We start from the raw sequence: 20,927 nt of genomic DNA on the forward strand, positions 1-20,927 counted from the left end.
AATTTATTAGAGAGTGAAGTTTCACTCAGTCACAACAAACTGAAGGTGGTGATTACACGAGACAATGTGGCCTCCCTGTGGTCTACACAAGCTAGTGCAGCTACAACAGACAGTACAGACAGCTGTGAAGACAAAAGAATGAACTGCAGAGACATGAGCTTTATTACCTTTATTAGAGGTAAATATTGCCCAGTACATTCAGTAGTAAGACAGCTGTGTTTCAGTGGACGAACAGCAGCTGTGATTGGTTTAAACTGAGGCAAATTTCAAAGTGGTTACACTCAATAACTCATAAATTAACCAAACTAATAAACATGGGGAAGAGTGGGTGAAATTCAAACAGATTTAATATTGCATAGTGTTTTATGGAGTAAACAGCATGATGGTAAAGTACAGATACAGACAAACAACTTCAAATAAGTTAGGAGGCGATGAAACAATCTACATTAAGAAGAAACTGTTGCATAGTCAGAAAGTTTGTATATACAGTTTCATTTCACTATCAAACAACTGGCTTTTGTTTGTACGAAATTGCATAGAAGATCTTCTGAAGAAAGGCGCACTAATAAGCGCATCTCTGCTGCGGGAGTTTTTGTACATTTATGTGTGTTTGTTCTAGACGCTCAGCGTCTGCGGCCCGGTGCTCTGAACTGCATTCATGATGGACTGGACCACTTCAGAGGTGGAGCCTTGGCCTCCCAGGTCGGCTGTGTGCAGCTGGAGAACAAAAGAGATGACGCACAGGGAGAGAAAAAAAAAACAAAAAAACAACATGAGCAGGATATTCTCGGTTCTCTGTGTCAGAGGTTCTCCATTTATTCTCAGCCAAGGAACCCTTACAAAGTAGAACATTCTACAGGTACGCCCTCATGTATGTCCCTTGAAATAATTTCACATAAGCTATTTTTTTACACTTCTAACTTATGTGAAAGAACAATACAAGAGAAATGTATTAGAAAGATATTAGACGTGTGTAAACATATTTGCACCTTGTCAACACAGAATAGTAACATGCATAACATGCATTCACACATAGTGTGAATGCATGTTATGCATGTGTTTTTCACACAGTGTGTTTCACACTCTTCATATGTATATCTGATGTGTTCTTGGATGGCTGGAAGAAGATTTATGTATTTATATATTGAAGAGTTATAGATTGTTGAATCAAAATATTATTTGTTGAACTACGAAGCCTTATGTAAATAAATCAATACATAAATATTTTTTAATTATTATGATACTTTAAATAAATGAATGTGAAAACTTTTCAAAAACTGCCCGACAACACGGAGCACTGCAGGTAAGACACCATCACTGGGTGGAAGTTCTACTGACTTCTAAGTTTTTTTCATTTGTAATACATCTTCACAGTGAGAAACAATGACGGGACGTACCCGGGTCTCCGTGACGGTGGAGAGGATGCCCCTGCGGATCATGCTGGCGTACGCGTGGAGCTTCAGGTGATCCAGCAGCAGGCAGGAGGCCAGCAGCATGGCCGTGGGGTTTGCTGTGTTGCGGTTAGCGATGCTCTTCCCAGTGTTCCTGGTGCCCTGCACATTGAAGAACATGATGGGTTCGTAAATGGAAGAACATGCAGTAGAGAAGAATCATGCTTCCATGTTAATAATTCACATATATCAATATTGTGTAAATAATTAAGCATCTTAAACATATCGTATGCTCTTAAATCATTACCGTTCCTTTCCATTCTTGCTGTTATATAAACTTTATAAAATGATAATATGTCAGTTGTTTACAGCTTGTTGCGATGCCCCCAGTGACCCAAAAAAATGAACAATTGCAGTTTTAAGATCTAAGTTTTTTTCCTGCTCTCCTTCATTTGGTCTCTGTGATTCTGTCGCTCTCACTTGTTCAGCATTTCCCTCCTCTCATCTCTCCTTTCATTATCTGATGTGGATCCTCTCACCGTCTCAAACACGGCGTAGTCTTCTCCATAGTTGGCTCCAGGCACCAGGCCCGGTCCACCAACGAGCCCGGCACACACGTTGCTCACGACGTTGCCATACAGGTTAGGCATGACCATCACATCGAACTGCTGGGGCCTGGAAACCAACTAGCACACACACACACACACACACACACACACAAAAAAAAAAAAACATAATTTCAGAACATTTTTGCTTGAGTAACAGGTGTCCACATGTGTTTTTTTCTGGCTAAAAAAATTGTAGTAGGTTGCATGGTGATAAAAGCATAACATTCACTACCAACATTCAGTGTCAGACTGATCTGCTCTCACAAATAGGCTTTTCTGTCTCTGTTTTGATAGTTTCTGTCTGACATACAGACAGACACGGCAGAACAAGCTTCTACTCTTGTTTTTTCTTGGTTACTAGGGTGACAAATTCCCAGCTAATATATGATTGCCTAAAAAAAGAGATTTTTACCTAAAAGCTCTTGGAGCAGCTGCACAAAAAAGGCATAATGTTAAAAAAAAAACTCTTAAGTGAACACAGGCCAAAAGGCAGCTAATATGAGACTGGGCTCTAATTTTTGGGGGGTTACAGGAGTGTCAGCAGAACAGTGACAGTTTCATAAGTATATTACAGCTGAACAATTAATCAAACTTTTATTAAAATCATAATATGGCCTACTGCAATTTTCAAATCGTAGGAGATGCAATATTTGTTCTGGTCTACACATCATTTTCTACACAAGAAAACATATTTGAAATTTAGAAAATTAATTCCTTCCAATCTTGCAAATAAAATCATATCCAGGTTGACCTCCTTAAGTCCCACCCCTTTTTGCTCTATGCTCCAATAACAGCATGCTTGGTGCCTCGGTCAGTTTTCTCCTATTCCGGTTTCCTGTACTGGCAAACCAGATTTTGAAGATGGTTAAAAGATGTTGCTGGGGAACCTCTAAAAGCAACATACACATCTCACATCTCAGGTTACCTAATGTTAGCAAAACTCAAACAAACTAGCTAGCTAATCTACATAAATTGTAACTTAAGTTGTGACCTTTTGCAAGAATAAAAAAGTTGACTGAGGTACCAAACTTGGTAAACTATTACTGGAACACGGAGGATAAAGGGGCGGGACTTAGGTTGGGTCAATTGCAATATAAGTCAAAATAACCACAATAAGGTATATTTTCAAAGTCAGTCAGCCCTAATATATATGTAAGTGCAATTACTGTATCATGTGACTGTAGAAAATCTTTTTTAAATACAATCAATGTAAGCCTTCAGCCTTAAAGCTATAATATGTAACATGTATGCATTAAAATGTGTAAAATCACAAGACCTATGTTATATATTTTGTTGAGTTAGGTGCTTACATTATTCAAGTAATCCTAGTTGCTATGACAGGAAAACACAGGATATGATGGATACGTCAGAGAGTGAAGAAGAAAGTCATCAAATGTGACCAAACATAACTTGAAAAAAACTTTGACATTACCTCGTCCATGGGCATGATTTCTGAGTCGTGTAAGATAGATTTTCTCCTGAAATGGTGGTTGTTTAACAGTGAAGAAAGCAACTTCCATGATACCACACTGCTTTATGACATTTTCATACTACATCTTTTGTTACTGATTTACTGTGATGGAGACTCCTGGTGGCAGAACTTACATATTGCACATTTAAATGAGTAGCGTGACAGTGTACAGACATGCTGTAGCTACCTGCATGGTAGTGTTGTCCACAATCATGCTGTCGAAGGTGATTTCAGGGTAACCACTGGCAACCTCCTTACAGCACTCCAGGAAGAGGCCGTCACCCAACTTCCTGCTCCAGCAAATATACACACATGAAGATGTGTCACGTGTTTAATAGAAACCAAGAAAGATGAGTAAAAAGAGATCAAACAGGCAGAGTCAGGGCCTGTAACATACATGATGTTAGCTTTGTGTACAGCAGTGACTCGTCTGCGTCCTTTAGCCCGAGCAGTCCTGAATGCGTAGTCAGCGATGCGTAAAGATTTGGTCTTAGTGATGATCTTCAGACATTCAACAACGCCTGGTACATTCTGCAGGGACAGAAAGAGTGCAGATACCAGGAGGCTACATGTACTTCACCATCAAAGGGATTATGAAACACACAAAACACACAAACGCTCACACACCTCGTGCTCCAGGCTGCTGTACTCTCCCTCCGTGTTCTCCCTGATGATCATGATGTCGACGTTTTTGTGGCGTGTCCTCACTCCTGGTAGAGACTGGCAATGCATCACATTGGCATACAGATCCAGAGTGGTGCTGCAGAGACACAGGGACAAGAAGATTGGAGAAAGGTGGAGACAGATGAGACCATGAAGAGCCGAAGCTCAAGACTTTAATCTCTCTGCTGTACATCGAAACTACAGCTGAGACAGTTGTTGCTTTAACACTGGTGACTTTAATGTTAGATAAGATGAAAAGTGGTGATAAAAGATGGTGGACTTACCGGAGCAGGTTGTTTCTGGACTTGTAAGACGGTGGCAAATTGTGGTTGGTCTCAATGTTTCCTGAACAAAGAAACAAAGTTAGACCAAAAGAACGACAACTGAAACAAGAGACAAGACAGAGGTAGATATACCAGACTTTCTTTTTCAGACATGACAAATTTTGATTTACATTTTTTGCTTTACAAATTCTGAAATCCTCACAGAGCTTTTTAGCATATGTTATTCTTAACTGTTGTGATTAAATAAAAATACACATTATTTTTTCATGTCATCTGGAATGCGATTATCATGATTAAACTTCAGTGTCACTGTGACAGTGATACATTTTGCGCTGTGTTACACAGACAGGTATTTGTTTTATTTAGTGTGTCCCCATTTATATTAATGGGGTGAACTAAATAATAGAAACATTGGTCAGTACAACACAAAACAGTTAAACAGGAGCTTTTGTTGTTGGTTATTAGTTAAAGAAGCATCAATCAAGTGTCTTCAGTTTCAGGAGTTTGTCAGTTGCATTTCCATAATTAAGACTACAGGAATAAATTTTGAATATATAATTTCTTAGGACTTTTTAGTGTTTTTGGCCCTTGTATTTCCTCAGAAGCTCATCATGAAGCTCTGGTAGCTCTGAACTGGATTTTTCTACCTAACAGAAAAGCCTATACAGGTCTTTATTTCTATGCACATGTATCTCCTGCTTTCCTTATCAGCTTGATTATGTTTTTAAAACATAATCAACTTGGGAAAGTGAAGGTGATAGTACATGCTGAGGCAGTTCTGCTCGTGTGCTTTTTCTTTTTGTAAACCAACCACATCCCTCGCTTCTGAAGACATTTATAATTTTACAGCGTTCAGTAGCACTTTCCTCCTGTGCTTTTCTTCTTTTAGTGTGCTCCCTCACAGCTGTACTTTTCTTTTTCTCCACTGATCGGCTAGGCTCATTCCGTGTATTGACTTAAGTAAGTCTGTCTGTGGAGTCACAGGAGGACATGCTTTCTATATGATGAGAATGTGTGTGTCTGCAACCAATCACAGTTGAACAGACAGAAAACACAGGTTAAAGCAGGTGGGGGCTGATGGCCTACACCTTTGAGGGACTGTAGCTGCCCTGTGTAATTTTGTCTTTGATTTACCCATTTCATTGAGCATTTTTAACACCAGCCAATCGGCTTGCATATTATATTTTTCAGGCCCTTGTTTCATACATAAACTCACAGACACACACCTATGTGTGAAACACTTACCTTTCAGTGCAACTCCATTGCGTCTGATCGCCATTATGGCATTATTGATGTCATCTTCTGACGCCATGGTTGAGTCCACATTGACAACCTCAAAGTCCACTGGCACGCAGCAGAACCTGATGATAAAAACAGATGGAGGTCACTTCAGTATGACAGAGCTGAGTCATTTAGGGTGTGCATGAGTCGGTTTCACTCCAACACCGTGTGTGTGTGTGTGTGTGTGTGTGTGTGTGTGTGTGTGTGTGTGTGTGTGTGTGTGTGTGTGTGTGTGTGCGTACGATGAGTGAATTCTCACCGGAATAGTTCACGGACATGGTTGGCCAGCTCTGGTCCGATGCCGTCTCCAGGAATCAGAGTCACAGTGTGCCTGCCTCCATACCGCGCTGGTGGAGGCTGTAATGCACACACATACATGTAAGGGATAATTTACAGTCATTCAAGGTGATCCAGGCGTCCTGCACCAGTTTATTTCACAATAATTTTAGTTATAGTTTATTATATGACTTACTGTATAATAATTTGACACAACATATGAATTTAAAAATAATTTTATTGATTTAAGAATGTTTTATTGCTCCTCCAGAGTCTTCAATCAGAACTGTGTCCATAGCAACAATCTGCTATTAGGGCATTATTTTTTTCCCCAAGACTTTTCTGCCTTGTCCTGCTGTGCTTTGAAAAATTTAGCAAGAAGGTTGCACTGTCAACCAGAAGACTTTTGTGTCTCGTTTGAAGCCAAATGCAAGGCTGTGTCTAGCCTTTTGGGGGCTTCGTGCAAAATGTTGTTTAGGAGCCCCTATTTTGTGAAACTATGGTGGGGGGATTCTGAACCCTTAAAGGTCCAAGGACATACACTGAACATTAAAATGCATCAATCTGGAAAAGAGGCTAGATATTTGAAATATCATTTTTTTAAATCTCATATTCAAATTGAACATTTCAGTTGACCCCAGTAATTTAAACCTACAGAAACAGATAATAAACAGGAGACAGTAGGGCCTCCATACATGATCTGCATCATTACATTTGCCAAATGTGCATGAAGACAATCACTGCATTTTCCTTAAAATGTTTATTTAAATATTTGCAACAAATTTGTTGAGGAATAAAAAACATATACTAAACATACATAAACACCCTCAAACAAATAATACATAAGATAAATGAGGCCATTACACAGAATAAACAAAATTTACAGTGAATTTCACTGTTAAAGAACACAAAATTGAATTGAAAACCCTACCGAGACATATCCGACCAAGGCCTCACAAAATGCATCAGCAGAGCTTGCAATTTGACTCCATTATTAAAAATCTATTCAAATTCAACACTGATGTTTTAAAGGTGCACAACTGGCTCTTGAAACGTTTTAATACAACACACCCCTGCACCTCTTTTGTCTGAGGACGTTCAAAAACAAATAGATTCTTCCCAACTTACTTAACCAACTCAGCTGACTAATTTTAGACAGCCAAAAATATCGGCAACAGCTAACTGCTAGCATTCTCACAAGGAACATTCACATAAGTGTCATAGTGCGGTGATGTGTGACAGAGCTTCTCCAGTGATTTCCAGACTTGCATTACACTGCCTTGGGGCTCCCTGGCTAAATGTCACAGTTTTAATTTTTTTGAAGACTTAAGTTTACTTATTTTCATATATTTTTTAATTATTTTCAGTTGCAGTTTGGTTAGGTTTAGGAAAAGATTATGATTTATTGTTAAAGTCAAGGTTATAGCCTTTGTACAATGTTAGAAAGGCTATGCAACATTAAGGCAATTAGAAATAACAGTAGTAGTAGCAGTAGGGGAGATCTGGGCAGAACAGACTTGGGAAAGAAAAAAATGACACGCTATTCAGAAATAACAGACAGATTAACAAAACTGCACAAACTTGTCATCTTTTGACTGTTCTAATAAGTTCTAATGCACAAGTTATGCTACAGCTCTGTCTGCGTGTATGTCGTGAGCAGCCATACTCACTATGGTCTGGTGTGGGTGGACGGAGGAAGGAGGGATTCAGAACGGAGGAGAGAAAACAGGGAGGTTAGTGCGATGAAGAGGAGAGGGAAGACACGTGGTGACCAGCAGCTTCCTGGTGGCATCACAAGCACGTTAATGAGACAAAACAACATGAGTGCTCCTGTGGACGTGTGGTAAAGACATGTTGACATGTTTGATCCTCCTTCCCTGCGGGGTATAACAGTAGGGTACTCGGGGTAGGAAGGTCATAAGGTAAACATGGTGTGTGTGTGTGTGGGGATCTCATGAAGCGACAAACTTGCTGTTAAATCCTCATGAATAACAGCTACTTTTTTTTTTTATATCTGTGCATTTTTGTATCTTGAACAAACTTACAGTGTAAGTGGACTTGTGTCTCTGATTACATGTAGCTGCACCATAAACCTGCCAACACAAAGAAAAACTGGTTATTTGCAGAGAATACATAAATAAAAATCAGCAAATAATATATCACAAGTCAACATATTAAATCTACACAATGCCCTGACATTCATTCATGAGTTTACTCATTCTTTTTGAGTTGATTAGATTATACTGTCATTGCTGTCAGAAGCTTAGAGTATTTTTTCTTTTGTCATTGTCACCAACTAACAATCATCACATTTTCTTCACTGAAAAGGTACCCTAAAGGGGATTTTATCACGTGGGCACTCAACATACTTTAATCAAGTACTGTACTTAAGTACAAATTTGAGGTACTTGCTCTCTACTTAAGTATTTCGATTTTATGCAACTTTTTCCCCTACTTCACTGCATCAGGTGATTAGTCTGACAGCTTTAGTTATTACTTATTTTTCAGATTACAATATTCCATGCCCACAGGAAAAGGATGCAGGGTGTATGTAAATGTAAATTAATAGATAAATAAATAAAATAGGTATATGAAGTAAAATATAATGTAAAGCAATAGATAGCACAAATAATTTTAAAAAATCTAATAATAGTCGCAGAAAGAATAGTAAATTATGTATTTTAAAGTTTTGTTGTGAAATATGAGTTACAGTTTCCTGTTCAGTCCTTCTCGGTGTGGAGGAGAAGTTGTTAACATGGCAACCAGTGTCTGAGGAGGTCCTGTTGTATTAGCTTGTGTTTGAATAATGTATGAGTCTGCAGGGAGCAGTTTGAAAAGTCCATTTACAGCCTTATCTCGCTTGGGAGAAATAGAGGAATACTGCTCAAGTGGTAGTAAATTTTCCCTGCACGGATTTCCAGCTGGCACCGAGTTGACAGCGAAAACAAGTGGTGCTGAAAGGACAGCGACAGAAAACCAAGCTAACTCAGTTAGCTAGCCAACTAACCAACCAGCCGTTAATCAGCTTAGCTACACTCGCCGATGTTCTGGCAAAATAACGTTAAACCACTTCAAAATGTCAAAACAAAGTCGTTCAACAGTTATCTGTCTGCTGGTGAACTCAGAGACCGCTCCTACCCTGGACAACCGGCTGTTGAACACGAGCTTCAGGGCTCCGGACATGGACCGCACAGACCGGGCCGTCATGGTCACTCTCTCCGGCGGATGGATACGGGACAGCGGGGACGTGCTGCGCGCTCGCCGTTAATCTCTCGCTTTTTGTCTCTCACTCTCTCTCACACGCACACTTACTCACCCGCAAAATATGGAAGCTCATTTCCGCCAGTAAAAGAAAAAAAAAATCCACAATGGTAAATTATGAGATAATAAGTCAGAACTATGAGATAAAGTCATAATTATGCAATAAAAAGGTCAGTAATAAAAGTTAGAGTGGTCCCCGAGACCCGGGAAATAAAGATAAGGAATATTTTAAGGAACAGAAGTCTGAAGTATCCCCATTTTTCTTTTTTCTTTCTTTTTTCATTATTTGAGGAGAGATAAATGTCTGTAATGATGTAAGCTGAATGCAGTCACACACTTAGAAAGTCAGTAATGTAATATGTCTCTTGGAATTTTAGATAAATTTTGCAATGCTTGCTCCCCATTTTCAAAATCATTTCCAGACTACATGGCCTACTAGAAATAATAGAGAACTACAGGTTGTGTACATTTTGTAAAACTGTGTGCTATGACCCCCATTTGTTAGCCCTATTTCTTGAATCACCCTGAAGGGATTTATTTCACAATAATGACTTGCTCATCGTACATTATCCTGCTTATTACATGGTTACTTATCAAAAATTAAAAAAGAAACTGGCACACATTTCAAAATATGAATTTTAAAATGATTTTATGACATTACTTTGCAATAGTGACCTTCTCATTGCACATTATCTTGCTTGTTATAAAAATAAATAATCAGTCATTTCCCACAAAAAATATTAATTTTAAGATGATTTTAGTGATTTCACAACGATTTTATTGTCTGCCCAGAGTCTATTGTCAAAACTGTGTCCATAGCAATGGTCTGTTATACAGAAATAACAGACTGTAATTGACCAATCAGAATCGAGTCTTCATCGAAGCCATGTAATAAAATTCTTTATGGGACTCCAGCAGGACAGAAAATGGGAAACCAGAGACAGGTGTGACCACAGTCTGCTCCCCAGCATCATGGATCGAGTTTCTGCACCTGAAGGGCAGACAGCACTCAGAGCTGACAGGACACAACAAACAAGGATGAGGGAAGAGGACTCTGCTTTTACAGCGATGATGCTCTCTGTGTTCAAACAGCCAACACTGACGGACACTGTTTCCCCAGATGTTAAACCTTTAATGTGAGGATGTCGACCATACATTACATTTAGTAATTCTGACTTTTTATTTTGTACTCCATAATTATAACTTTTGATCTCATAACTACAGCTTTTTAAATACTAATTATTTCCACTTTTTGTCATAACTGTGCTTTTAAAATCTCCTAATAATGACTTTTATCCCATAATTATGACTTTGTATCGCATAAGTCTGACTTTTTTTATCTAATAATCTACACTTTTTATAGCATGATTTTTTAAATCATTTTTTTTTACATTTATCTCATAATTATGGCTTTTATCTTATAATTTCCATATTTTATGTAATGATTATTATTTCTGAAATCTCATAATTATGACTTTTTAGTACATAATTGACTTTTGATCTCATAATTGCGACTTTTTAATCTAATAATATCCACTTTTTGTGTCGTAATTATTATTTTATTTTTTTATCTAATAATTAGGATTTATTTCTGATGATTGTTTTAATAATTTCAACTTTTTACGTCTTTTTATCTCATAATCATTACTCTTTTTTTAATCTCATAATTATAACGTGGGAATATTTTTGAAATGGGCTTCCATACACAACTCCATCCACACATACACATTTATTCACAAAGACACTTTTTTTTTTTTTTTAAATCAGAGAGGATGTGGAGACAAAGATACGAGCCCAGAATGAAGCTGCAGTCCTTCAAGCTGGCTTCATGTCGCCATGGCAACTCTAACAGACAGTCCTGAGTGCCCGGTGGCCTAGTTAGCCAGTTTGTTCCTCTTTTTTTCCCAAAGCACTTTTTCCTTCGAGAGCACTGAAGTGAACCACGGGGAGGCGACATATACACAAAGATTTAACATGAACGGGACAGCGCCATTCTACCTGTTACACCACTTCAGTAATCATTATTCACCAACTAACGACCACTTCACGTTGTGTTTTTATACTCACTGTTTTTCACTACTTATACGTCCTAAATCACTGCTGTAGTGTTTGTGAAGTATTTCTAAAAGGCAGAGAGTGTAGCATCAGCCTTAGATTATCACAACAGCAGTTAGCTGGCGTTGATATGAATATTAAAATGTTGATATGACAGCTTTTGGGACGGGCAACGGACAAATAACGGCGTTCATACTTGAATCACTTGTGGGCCACTTGGACAAATTCTACTCTCCAGCTTTTTATCCTCGTTCAACCGTCGGTGTCCCCACGCTGGTAGTTGTAGTTGTTTCTGTTTCTCACCAGAGCTTTCCTAGTTGGACGTGATGCGGTCATTAGACTACATTTCCCAGCTTCCCCGGGGCCGCGCCTCCTCCCTCCACTCCCTCCGCCTTCCCTCCCACTCCACTGGGCCGCGAGGAAGTCGCAAGATGGCTGATGTCGCTTGGAAGTAATGTTCCCCTCTGCAACATGAAGCCGTGAGTGTGGAAGAAAGCGAGGGAGGCACCATCGGGCTTTTATTTTTCTTTTCTTTTAGTTACTTTTCTTTTATTTCGTCAAACATCCATCTCATTCCGCGTCGTGTCCGCCCCGGACTTGTCTTCGGGAGTTGACGCGTCAAATCACGCCGGGGACCCTGCCAGCAGCTAACAGCTAGCCACACAGTTAGCAAATGTTAGTAGAGCTAGCCAGGCACACAGCTTGTTAGTTTGTTTTAATTGGTATTCTGACACCTGCGAGCCAACAACCTGCCGCTACACACGTGCTGAAATCTGCCTGCGGTAGTGCAGAATAAATGTCTAATATTTTAGCTGTCAGATACAAATAACGATTTTGCAAGCTGCTCGGGTTAACATCATGTCCGCGAACTGGCCATCCAGCCTGTGGGTTGCTAACTAATGCGCAGTATTGCATCTGTTTCATGTGCATAAACCAGCAGGATCTTTGTTTTGTAGGCATTTCTCACTAATATCTACCACCTCGCTGCATTTCCGTTATTTGCTGCCAACTACATTTTCGAAGCTGGTTGTGTTCAAGCCAAATTATGGGAGCAGGAAAAATGTTGAACTTTTTCTGGCTGTAGGTAGCTACACTGGCCTTGCTGGCATCTAACCAAAAATCCACAGGGATGGACACTAAACTGAGCACCCACGACCAAAACTGAGAAATTGGCAATTCGGTATCTCGGTAGCTGACACACTTGTCCAGCGGTGCATGGTGACTCATTTCACTAGTCTGGGTGACAGATAACAAGTTGTTTTGCAGGGTTAACTAAACTACAGTTAGTCACTACATCGGAGACCAGTTAGCTTGCCTGAAGTGCACAGCTAGCTACAGTCTCGCCCCACATCACATTACAAACACGGCGTACAGAACGTATTCAGAGCCCGCTCCCGGCCAGACACATAGGCTCAACAACACCGTCATGGGAGTGCAGGGTTTTCAAGAGTATTTAGAGAAGCGGTGTCCCGGGGCCGCAGTCCCGGTGGACCTCCTGAAGCTTGCCCGTACTGCGGCCCGCCAGCCCCCTCACCACCATCACCCACACCACCACCCACATCACCCCGGGCCCATGCCTCCCCCGCCCCCGCCTGCCAGGATCCTAATCGACGCTGACTCCGGCCTGCAGCGCCTCTACGGCGGCTACCAGACGGACTGGGTGTGCGGGGGCGAGTGGAACGCCATGCTGGGCTACCTGGCTGCCCTGTCACAGGCGTGCCTGTACCAGGGTGGCCTGGAGCTGGTCGTGGTTTTCAACGGCACTCTGGGGAAGGAGCGCTGGCCCGAGTGGGCGCGGCGAGCTCAGGGCCAGCGACAGACGGCGCAGCTGATAGTCAACCACGTCGGCAGCAAGGCCACCCCGCCTCCACGGGCATGGTTCCTGCCCCCGGCCTGCCTCAGCCACTGTGTGCGCCTCGCCATGTTTCGCTTCCGAGTGCGGGTAAGCAATGTGTGAAGTTGTTTTATTGTGGTCATATGGCGTGCCGTTCACTTAACACTTGCCCTTTCTAGTTGCACGCCCATTTAGTAGCTTACATCATCCAGCGCTGTTTTAACTCATTCCAGTTAGTGAGCAAGTGCAACTACCGGCCCGAGCAACTGAAATGAGTCGATCCTGAATTTTGTTGTGCAGTTTGATACACAAATACAAACCAGATCTGAGGAGCGGGCTGTTGTGCTTTGTAGCAGCATGGATTTCTGTCTCTAACTGATGCCTTTAGCGGGCCTGCTCTGCTCTGCTCTGCTCCGCTCCATGGATGTATTTGGGATGGTCTACTGGGAGGAAGAATGCATCCAGTGCAACAGATTTGTTTTTAGATTTACGAAGCAGTTACTACAGGTTAAACCAGCCCCGCATCCTCATTCAAGAGAGGCTAGAACCATTTATTGTACAACATGACCTAGTCTAGCCTATATATTACATAACATGAACTCAATGAACCTGTCATACATTGTTGAACAACTGCTGAGTGGCTAGACTATTTATAGGTCCCCAGTACCTGACAGCAGTGCATTTGTAGTGACTTAGTTTGTGCATTTCAGTTGGTTGGTGATTAAGAATGTTTATCTCTGACCTATTGACACAATATTATATGTAGTGTAGTAGAGTACAGTGGATGCACTAGCCCATATACACCTCTCTGCCATTATTTGTCCGCTGAGGAGAAATAAAGACTTTGTGTCTAGCTCTCCAAAACGGACATGTTATGGGATAAAGAATAACTTAACATGATTTGTTTGACAAGGAAATGTGACTCCTATCGTTTTGTTGAGGCCTTGTTGTCAAAGGAGCTAAACCGCTGATTGCCTCTCCAGGTTCCCTCCTGTCAGCTTCACCTCACTGTCTCTTTTTGCTTTTGATCTACCTTCCCATCTGCTTGTGTGCTAGTATTAAAAACACAATGCCATAGTGTATGAGAGGATACTTGTTAGAATAGAAAAATCCCACCCACATTACAGTACAACTCGTTCTGATGCTTCTTGTGCATGTACAGCATCATTACTCACAGTTCCCATGTGTGCTTGCTTGTTTTTTCCTACCTTTATTCTGAAAAACAGTCCTATTTCTGTAGCTTCAAGTATCTCACCGCCGCTTTAATTACACCTTTACTTTAGTCATCATTGCTGTTAGACTCTGTGCAGCTAATGTTTCGGTGTCCTCAGCTGTACATGTGCTGCATGTATGTTTAGCCTGTGTATTGGAATTACTGCATGTATAATATTATTCTGATTGTAGAAATTGGATGTTAGGGTTGCAACTACTTATTTTTATTACTGATAAATCTTCTGATCATTTTCTCAATTAACGGACAAATTTCTTGGTACATACAATGTTGAAAAATGTTTCTCACTGTCTCCTGAAGCCCAAGACGACACCCTCAGAAGTCTTGTTTTGTGTGCAACACTAATGTATTCAGTTTACTCTCACGGAGGACTGAAGAAACCAAAAAATGTTCACATTTGAGGACCTGGAATCATAGAATTTTGACTCAAAACAATTAATTTAACATTCCCAAAATTAATCAGGAATAGCTTCTCAATTAAAACGTCTATATGCATACTTCCAGTCATGTTTGATGGGTAGGCAGATAAGGAATAATCCATTGTATTTAAACCTATGTATAATACCATTTCAGAGTTAAATGAAGATGCTATAAGGGTTAAAATAAGATTTCTATCCTTGTTTAGTAAAAAACAAAAAACAAAAAAATTGAAATTTCAAAGCAGTATCCCTTTTATAACCAAATTCCAAAGCCAATTCTGCAACTGTTTTTTTTCTTCTCCTTGACTACAACTGTAACTGCAAATTTCATGGTAACACACTAAAATACATTTATGATGCAACTTATAAAGATATACCCAGGCACTCGCCAGGTTTTGGCCATGTTGATGTTGGTTATGACAGGCAGTTGTACTTCAAAACACTTAATTTCCATAGCAGACAACTAATCGTTGCAGCTTTATTGGTTATTAGTTTCAGTTTCATTATTGGTGAGTGACACAAGAATTATTAAATAGTTAAAACAAGTCCATCATGAAACGGTTTCCTCATAATCAGCCTTTACTTCCCTACCCCATATTGCATTCATTTGAAGACAGAGATTTGATTACCAGCCCATTAAATAGATTTTTAATGAAGTAACTGAATGTAATTATTTAGTTTTCACACTGATTAACACTGACACTGATTAACAAGATTCACATAACAATTCTGGCAGAAATGTGAATCTCCTGCTTTCTTTCTCTGGGCATAACCGTGAACCTCACCCACCGATTGGGTTCTGCTTGCGTGTGCTCTCTCTGAAGCAGTTATGTTGCCTGATGTCCAGGTATTTCCCTCACTGCCACCAGTGATTCAGAACTGATTGGTGCAGCACAAATTTTCCACAAATGTAGTTTTGATTGTAGACTGGTTTATTAATTGTTTTCATGGGCTGTGCAGCTCAATTATGTTTGTGTATATAAAGTGTGTCAAATGTCAGCACCGCTGGCTGTCTGTGATCTCTATCGTCATCATAAATTCAGTATACTCCAGTGACTGCTAGCACTTGAGCTGATCAGTTTCACAGATGCCACTCAGTCTTTTAATAATAATAATTTTATTTATATAGCACTTTTCAAGCTTATGCGCAAAGTGCTTTCCATATTAAAAGATTTACAGAATAAAAGGGAAAAAAGTCAGACCATTTAAATACTGAGTCAGAAGCATAAAAGATCATATTGAAACATTTAAAAAAGCATTTAGAGCAGATAGATACAAACATGTTCTTAAAGACAATAAAACAATAAAACATTAATAATAGTAGGCGATTCTATAGAAGTAAGATTTAAGAAGTTCCTTGAAATCTTCAGTGGAGTCTGCTGATCTCACATTAAGGGGAAGGCTGTTCCAGAGCCTAGGGGCCATAGGTGAAAATGCACGGTCACCCTTAGTTTTAAGTCTAGTCTGAGGAACAGCTAAGAGATTTTGATCGGCTGATCTCAAGTGCCTGGCTGGACTGTACAGGGTTAAAAGCTCCATAATATATTCTGGAGCAAGACCATGGATTGCCTTATATGTAATTAATACAATTTTAAATTGTATACTAAAATGAATTGGTAACCAGTGCAGGGATGCTGAAATTGGGGTGATACGACAGGACTTTCTAGATTTAGTCAGTAATCTGGCTGCTGAGTTCTGGATGAGTTGTAGTTGTGAGACCAAGTGTGAGTTCAAACAAGTAAAAAGAGAGTTTCAGTAGTCCAGGCGTGACGATATAAGAGCATGTATGACTTTTTCTGTGTCATTTAAACTGTCAAAGGTTACTCCAAGGTTCTTTGCTACAAATTTTACATTGGTGGTGAGTGGACCTAGACATCCCTACTCTTAGGGATGTTGTTTCATGGTCTTCGTGAGAGTATAGAGAAACAATTACTGCAACTAACAATTATTTTTATAGCTGATTAATCTACCTGTTATTTTTTCCATAAATATGGAAGCCTGTACAATAATTACCCATTTCTCATGGCCAATTCCACTAAGATAACCTAATAATTTTATATTTGTTGTATTTTAAAAAGTAAATGTAACCTGTAGTCTATGCATGTCTGTGAGTGAGGAAGGCTAAGTTGTAATGAACAAAGAGGGATGATTTATGTTGTGTTCCTTTAACCTCTGAAGTCGGAGCTGATGTCACACCAGGGTTGGTGATGTTCCAGTAGTCAAGTCAGAAAGTCAGGATTTTTACTGTCCAGGTTAATACCTGTTGATAACAATTTTTCTGCAGTGTTTTGCACATACAAACACCACTGCAACTTTTCCACAGATGTAGCTTGGACTGTCCTGTGTGTCCGACTGCTGAATGAAGTGAATGAAGACAAGTGCTAATAAACAGTGTATACTAGAACTTTCACTCACTGTTGATGCACGCGGCAGCCACCTTGGATTTTGAGGTCAGGGCTGGTGTGGTTCGTCCAACTTTCTGAGTTGGAAATCTGAATTCAGGGGTGCACTAGTTTAAATTTTCGGTTGGGACCTCGGAAAGTCCGACTTCTCAGTACAAATGGAACAAAATATGAATATTTCATGGCTCTGATTGAACCAAATCTAACTGACTTTACTTTGGCTTTTATAGAGAATTTTCACAAAGAATTTAAATTATAGGCTTTATAATCCATAAAATCAGATATTATCATATTACTAATAAATAATAATAATAAGTCACCAGCCCCCGATATTTATTATACATCCTTAAAAGTTACACAATTTTGCTTAAAAATTGCTTAAATGATTATCAAAATAGTTTCAGATTAATATTCTGTCAAATTACTCAATTAATCAGCCAGTTGAAATACAGAAACTAAAACAAAATCAAGATCTGAAACGTGGCAAACCAGATTACACCTAGCAGGATGTAAACTCTTTTAATACAAGGTGCTGTGTTTCCAGTTCCCTTCTAGTTTCTGTTTTTATCTCTTCAAGAAATACAAAGTTCTATCATTTTCATGTACCAGATTTGTGTATTCATGTGTTAATATGTAGTTGGCGACCGATATGAGTTTTTCCATGTCTGATGGCTGATATTTCGAGAGCAGGGAGGCTGATGGACAATATATAATGCTGATATCAAAAAGTAATGTAGAATTCCATTATTCCATGTACATTACAGTCTAATGTACATTATAATCTAATGTACATGGTAAACTTAGCTAGCAACCTGTTTTTAAAGAAGGATTTTTTAAATTAATTAATGAAATAGAAAATACATTAGGTTATGCTGTAGGTTTCAGAGATTGGCATGTAGGGGAGAGTGGGTACAGTATGCCAGAAGCAACAACATTCAACTGTGTTGTTCTGTACATTATAACATAATATATATTTAACGCTAGGCAGTAATGGTATTTAGATTAGGGTTGCTGTCATTAAGGATATAAAACGGGTTAACATATAGAAAAGATGATAATGACTGAGAACATTTAGGCAAACATTTACAGCAGGGTTCATGAGAGTTATTGTACATGGCTTAAAAGACATTTTTCTTCATTTTCTGGTTTCTTTATTTCTTTATGACAGTACACTGACTATCTTTTGGTTGTGGGCAAAACAAGACATTTGAGGGCCTCACCTCGGGCTGTACAAAACACTGATCAACAAATTTCACCATTGTCTGACATTTTATAGAGCTAACTTTTAATTGATTAATCAAGAAAATAATAAACAGATTAATTGACACTGACAGTAATCATTATTTGAGCTGAGTTCATCCGCTCTGCATCTACAGGTTGTACAGACATTGGAGGACCACCACCAGGAAGTGCTGTCTCTCTACAGGGACTTTGGATTTGCCGGCCTGATTGCTCAGGATTCTGAGTTTGCCCTCTGCAACGTACCCGCCTACTTCTCCTCACACGCGCTCAAACTGAGCTGGAACGGCAAGAACCTGACCACACACCAGTATCTGCTGTCTGAGGCCGCCAGGCAGCTCGGGCTCAAGACACAGCACCTGCCATGCTTCGCTGCTCTGCTGGGTAAGGAGCAGCACACACTCACACACGTCAACCCACGCACACACACAAATACACAAAATCAAACATGTATCCCACATTTCTCTTTGTCACTCTATCACCGAAACACCCACCCTTACCTGTGAGATGTATTTTTGGCACCCTTTTTTCGTCTGTCGTCCTTGTTCATTGACACAGCAAACATTTGAAAGAGTTTTGCTCTTGCAGGAAATCATATTCTGCCTGATGAGGACCTGGCTGCCTTCCACTGGAGTCTGCTGGGACCAGAACACCCACTAGCTTCTCTCAAGGTACCGTATGTTTCTAAGTCCAAAATCCTCTGCAAACTATACCTTTTTTTAAAAAAGAAATACTTGCTCTAATAAGCCTGTAATACCTGTCAAATAACCACTTGAGCTTGATTTAGTGACAGAACTAGACCTTTACCTGAGACATGCTTTTATTTCCAGTTGTCCGTGTTTCATAAGTTTATTTTCATTTTTAGTCAGGGTGCTCATTTTTGAGGTTGATCACAGATCTTTAGAAACTGAGAGATGTTTGCTGATACCAATTGCAGGGGCTGTTTCAGGGAACTGTGTGTTAACTATGTGCAAAAATTAGGGCTGCCCCCTAAAAGAGTGCAAGGCAGGTGACATTTGCTTGTTTTCGCTACTGAACAGCTCAGGGCCCCGTTTCCCAGAGTCTTCTAGCGCTACATATGTCGTAAGTTGTATTTTAAGGTCTCCCAGAGTTGGGAAACAGCCTGTAAGCTTACGGGAGACCTTAAGATACAACTTACGACGCACGTAGTGCTACGAAGGCTCTGAGAAACGGGGCCCAGATTGTTTAATGTAAGTTTCTGACAACATCATGGAAGGATTACTACAATGTGCAACATTTGTTTTAAGAGTAAAATACATTGTTGTTGTTTTATTGGTCTTGCAAAACAAACTGAAATTTTAATCTTATAATCATCATTCTCAGCTTCATTCAAACTGAGCAGAAACAAATAGGGGTGTCATGATACAGTGCTCTGGATCAATATATCTATTGAATTTGTAATGATCCGATAATATTGAAAAGTGCAAATGCAATGCAGTGAAGATATCAATCAATATCAGTATATTATTATTGTTATTATTATCTAGTATATTATTATATATCTAGCACATTTCAACAAAGCAAAATAAGAAAAAAAAAACTTTCCATACTCGTGGTCGTTCAAGTATAGATTTCAGCATTCATCAGCTCCCTGTGTGAGTGTCGAACTTTGACACAGACGGCAGAGGACAGAGGCAGCACACCTGAAAATGAAACCAAAAAGCGCGGTGGAGACTCTCAGCATAGTTGAACAGTTGACAATTTTGCATGCGTACATATCACTATTGTTTTATTGCTCAGGCTTTCTAAACAATATCCTGAAAAATTTCCTCGTCTTTTCTAAAGATCTGATTAAACGTATTTACTTATGTTTAAATTTAGCACAAATGTCTTCTGTAATGTTATAATCTTTGTTAATGGAATAATGCCAAAAACTGTAAAAGGCCATTAACTGGTAATTTGATGGACTGAGTCCATTGGTTGGGCTCTAATGCTTTTTCAAGACTGGATAACATCCAGTCCTGCCTTTTTATCTGTGGTCTTATTGATCAGCCATGTAGTAACACAGCTGCACAATAAGTAGTAATATGTTTTTGTTTACTTCCATTAAATAAAATGCAAAATAATACAGATAAAAATCTTCATGCAGCTCTTTGCTAGTGTTACTCCCCACCCAGCCAGTTATATGTGGATTAAAAACTTTGTGCTGTTGTTGTTGTCTCAGGTGCGAGCCCATCAGTTGGTGCTGCCGCCCTGTGAGGTGGTGATCAAGGCCGTCTCAGAGTACGTCTCCTCCATCAAAGACCTGGGAAACCTGGACGGCATCGCCAGAGATGTCTTCAAACAGTCACAGGTAGGTCATGTGCACATCAAACTTGTTCAGTGGTTATTACTGCTTAGTTTTGTCACCCTTTTTATCTCAAATTAAAAAAATAAAAATAAATGGGGAAACAGTAGGGCTGAGCAATATATTGATATATCAATATTGTGATATGAGACTAGATCATGTCTTAGATTTTGGATATCGTTATGATATTGTGTAAGTGTTGTC

At 39.6% G+C, this 20,927-nt stretch overlaps 2 protein-coding genes across 3 annotated transcripts in view; one reads left to right on the plus strand and one right to left on the minus strand.

Annotated features, from left to right (window-relative positions):
• Positions 1-37: 37 nt before the first annotated feature.
• LOC146324679 (isocitrate dehydrogenase [NAD] subunit gamma, mitochondrial-like) lies at positions 38-9,804 on the minus strand. The gene is made up of 11 exons (XM_084720283.1): positions 9,113-9,804; positions 8,020-8,067; positions 5,958-6,055; positions 5,663-5,778; positions 4,418-4,478; positions 4,098-4,230; positions 3,868-4,001; positions 3,658-3,760; positions 1,931-2,077; positions 1,398-1,553; positions 38-717 (listed from the first exon to the last, which is right to left on the minus strand). The coding sequence occupies exons 1-11, from the start codon at positions 9,179-9,181 to the stop codon at positions 616-618; spliced, it is 1,167 nt and encodes a 388-aa protein (XP_084576409.1). The 5' UTR covers positions 9,182-9,804; the 3' UTR covers positions 38-615.
• Positions 9,805-10,951: 1,147 nt separating this feature from the next.
• fam120c (family with sequence similarity 120 member C) overlaps positions 10,952-20,927 on the plus strand; it is a 36,092-nt gene continuing 26,116 nt past the window's right edge. For both annotated transcript variants that reach the window (XM_084720284.1, XM_084720285.1), the window contains exons 1-4: positions 10,952-13,232; positions 18,553-18,799; positions 19,004-19,086; positions 20,601-20,729. In XM_084720284.1, coding sequence (XP_084576410.1) covers positions 12,717-13,232; positions 18,553-18,799; positions 19,004-19,086; positions 20,601-20,729 — 975 coding nt within the window. In that variant the 5' untranslated portion in view covers positions 10,952-12,716. The remainder of the gene's footprint in view (positions 13,233-18,552; positions 18,800-19,003; positions 19,087-20,600; positions 20,730-20,927) is intronic.

The sequence above is a fragment of the Lutjanus erythropterus genome, chromosome 6, assembly GCF_056507025.1.
Source record: "Lutjanus erythropterus isolate fLutEry1 chromosome 6, fLutEry1.hap2, whole genome shotgun sequence".
Classification (NCBI taxonomy): domain Eukaryota; kingdom Metazoa; phylum Chordata; class Actinopteri; order Lutjaniformes; family Lutjanidae; genus Lutjanus; species Lutjanus erythropterus.

Bases quoted from the DNA above. Each gene is read 5' to 3' on its own strand.
- LOC146324679 (XM_084720283.1), bottom strand. From the start codon at position 9,181: ATGACGGCCCGGTCTGTGCGGTCCATGTCCGGAGCCCTGAAGCTCGTG. The intron at 5,779-5,957 runs GTGAGAATTCAC...TTTTATCATCAG, and splicing joins CATGTCCGTGAACTATTCCG to GTTCTGCTGCGTGCCAGTGG. The intron at 3,761-3,867 runs GTATGTTACAGG...TTGCTGGAGCAG, and splicing joins GTACACAAAGCTAACATCAT to GAAGTTGGGTGACGGCCTCT.